The sequence below is a fragment of the Orycteropus afer genome, unplaced genomic scaffold, assembly GCF_000298275.1.
Source record: "Orycteropus afer afer isolate SDZICR_OR568_19922 unplaced genomic scaffold, OryAfe1.0 scaffold00410, whole genome shotgun sequence".
Taxonomy (NCBI): domain Eukaryota; kingdom Metazoa; phylum Chordata; class Mammalia; order Tubulidentata; family Orycteropodidae; genus Orycteropus; species Orycteropus afer.
The window spans coordinates 2,089,201-2,092,487 of NW_006921997.1; the positions used below are offsets into that span (position 1 = coordinate 2,089,201).

The following is a 3,287-nucleotide window of genomic DNA, read 5'->3' on the forward strand; positions in this document are numbered from 1 at the left end:
TAAGTAGTTTACTACACCACACTCTGTAAAAACCCAAATCATAGTAAGAAAAAAAAAAAAAAAAGTTGCGACATTATATTTACAGGAACAGCCAAAACGTCAAGCTGGATTCAGAAGAATCATTGCTGCTTCAGATGGATCTTAGCTGAAAGCAAAGAATATTAGAAATATGTTTACCTGTGTCTTACTGACTGTACAAAGGCATTCCATTTTGTAGATCCTAACAAATTATGGATAACATTGCGAAGAATAGAAATTCCAGAACATTTCATTGTGCTCATGAGGAACCTGTACATAGACCAAGAGGCTGTTGTTTGAACAGAACAAGGGGATGCTGCATTGTTTAAAATCAGGAAAGGTGTGTGTCAGAATTATATCCTTTCATCATTCTTACACAGTCGATATGTTGAGCAAACAAGCTCAGAGGCTAAGCTATATGAAGAAGAACATGGCTTCAGACTGAAGGAAGACACGTAAACAGCCTGTGATATGCAGAAGACATAGCTTTGCTTGCTGAAAGTGAAGATGACTTGAGGCACTTAACTGATGAAGATTAAAGGCTACAGTCTTCAATACGGATTACACCTCAACATAAAGACAAGTAAAATTCTCACAACTGGATCAGTATGCAACATCACAGTAAATGGAGAAAAGGTTGAAGTTGTCAAGGATTTCGTTTTACTTGGCTCCACAGTCAACACCTATTGACGCAGCCATCAAGAAATCAACATATTGCACTGGGCAGGTCTGCAAAAGACCTCTTTAAAGTGTTAAAGAGCAAAGATGTGCCTGACCCAAGCCATGGTATTTTCAGTAACCTCATACCCACGTGAAAACTGGACAGTGAATAAAAAAGACTGAAGAAGAATTGATGCATTTAAATTGTGGTGTTGGCGAAGAATATTGAAAATACCATGGACTGCCAGAAGATGGACCAAATGTGTCTTGGAAGAGGTACAGCCAGAATGCTCCTTAGTAATGTGAGTGGCCAGATTTCGTCTCACCTACTTTGGTCGTGTCGTTGGAAGGGTCCAGTCCCTGGAGAAGAATATCTTGCTTGGTAAAGCAGAGGGTCAGCAAAAAAAGGGGAAGACCCCCGACAGTATGGCTAGACACAGTGGCTGCGACGATGGGCTCAGGCATAGCAACAATTGTGACAATGGCGCAGGACTGGGCAGTGTTTTGTTTTGTTGTACAGAAGGTCACTATGAGTCAGGACTGACTCAACATCACGTAACAGCAACAACAGCATTAATACTTATGCCATTGTAGACTCTCTCTTCTGATTTTATTTTGTTTTGGTTTTATTCTAATAGGTGACAGGTTCCATGATTCTTGTTCCCTGTTAAGTTTATAGCAAGTCTTCAAGCCAGACAATGTCAGTCTTTTGTGTTCTTCAATATCATGTTAGGTATTCTTAGTCTTTTGTTTTTCAATATAAATTGTTCTAAACTGTTCTAAAGGCATGGCCAGCAGGCATTAATCCCTCACAGAATAAACAAGATAGGGAGAAGTGGAATAGCAAACAGCCTCCTCAGCCGAGGTTCCCCAAGTTAAGCTCCCATCCCAGGGTGTGGTCTTAGGATCATGTCCAGGCATGCCCCGTTTTGCACCATGGGAGAGGACCACCAGAGCCCCTCTCTGGCCGGATGAATATACATTACAGGGAAGCCATGTCTGCGTGTACAGAGATCAGATAGGGCGAGGATGGAGTGAAAGGTCAAAGAGAGTAATGGACTTTATTCCTCGGCCTTGTGTAGGCTGCCTGACCATCTCCCAGTGACACTCTGGGTTTACTGGCATCAGGAGCATTCCTTTCCTTTCCCCCCTAAGATAGCTTAACCGAGTTCTTGGCTTCTTCAGAGGACAGTCGTCTCCCACTGAGGCACATACTTAGTGTCCATGAGAGCTGTTATGTCCATTAGTCCCTAGGGACATGGTGAGAGACATACACCCCTGTGCACCCAGGACTGTGATGCTTAACAGGTTTCAGCAGAGCTTTCAGGCTAAGACTAGGAAGAAAGGCTTGGTGATCTGTTTCCAGAAATCAGCCAGTGGAGAAAGCCCTGTAGGTCACAGCAGTCACATCTGCCACCAGTCATGGGGATGGCACAGGACCGGGCAGCATTCCATCCCATTGTGCATCGGGCCACCCTGACATGGGGGCAGTCAGGAGCAACTAATCACAGCACTACAGTATTTCTGAGGGGTGTGACGTTCGTTTTTGTTTAGTACTGAGAAATTATAATTCTTTTAAAGACAGGTTTTAAAAGTACAATTAAAATGCCATTTTAAATTATTTTAATCATTTTATTTAAAGCAGTTTATCCTATTTTATCAATAGTAATTTAATTTATATACATACCATACCTGTCTGGCACAGCAGATTAAAAGTATAATGTGTTCAGAAGTAACAAGTAATTCTTGATTGATCTTTTTATCCTTAGCATGTGGGAATTTGCTTTTTGTCAACTAGAATTTTAGTTAGCATTTAATAAGTCTACGAAAAAACTTTGAGACCTGAATTTTTTATAGTTTAGTATTTAAAGGTGCTTTGTTTTTAAAGAAAATAGGTATTTTGGGTGCCTCTTCTCTTAACCTGGTTCACTGTAACAGTTCAAAAGCAGAATGAAAAGGCATAGTTTGAATGGCAAACATAAATATTTGATTAGTGTTAAATGAGATTTTTTGTTTCTTTGTTTTTTCCAGTTCCCAAAGCTCCAGAGATAGATCCAGTAGAGTGTTTGGTGGCTGACAACACAGTAACGGTAGCATGGAGAATGCCCGAAGAAGATAATAAGATAGACCATTTTATACTGGAATATAGGAAGACGAATTTTGATGGGCTTCCACGTGTGAAGGATGAGAGATGCTGGGAGACCATTGATAATATTAAGGGAACTGAATATACATTATCGGGTAAAACAGCTGCATTTTATGACTCTCATTCTCAGAAAATACATGCACTCGTGAAAAGTATTTTTATACCTTAAAAGATGAAGTTATTATTACATTTCTTTAGCCAAGCTAACTTTTTATCAAAGTAAATTCATTGTCAAAGTGAATTACAAGCCTTTAAAATACCAAGAAAATCTGTCTTAATTTGCAACCTGGCAAAACAGAATGTACATTAAACAAATATGAAGGGATGTTCTGGAAACAGTGTTTCAGAGGAATGTTTCATTTTTCCTTGGTTTTCTGACTGAATAAAAAAATTGCCACTTTTCCATATGTACACAAAACCCCACATTTCACTGATACTGTAAATACTGTTGCTTTGACTGTTT

At 39.6% G+C, this 3,287-nt stretch overlaps 1 protein-coding gene across 1 annotated transcript in view; it reads left to right on the forward strand.

Moving 5' to 3' along the window:
• FSD1L (fibronectin type III and SPRY domain containing 1 like) overlaps positions 1–3,287 on the forward strand; it is a 143,412-nt gene that overhangs the window by 117,919 nt on the left and 22,206 nt on the right. Inside the window, exon 6 of the mRNA XM_042782684.1 lies at positions 2,710–2,919. Within this exon, the coding sequence (XP_042638618.1) occupies positions 2,710–2,919 (210 nt within the window). The remainder of the gene's footprint in view (positions 1–2,709; positions 2,920–3,287) is intronic.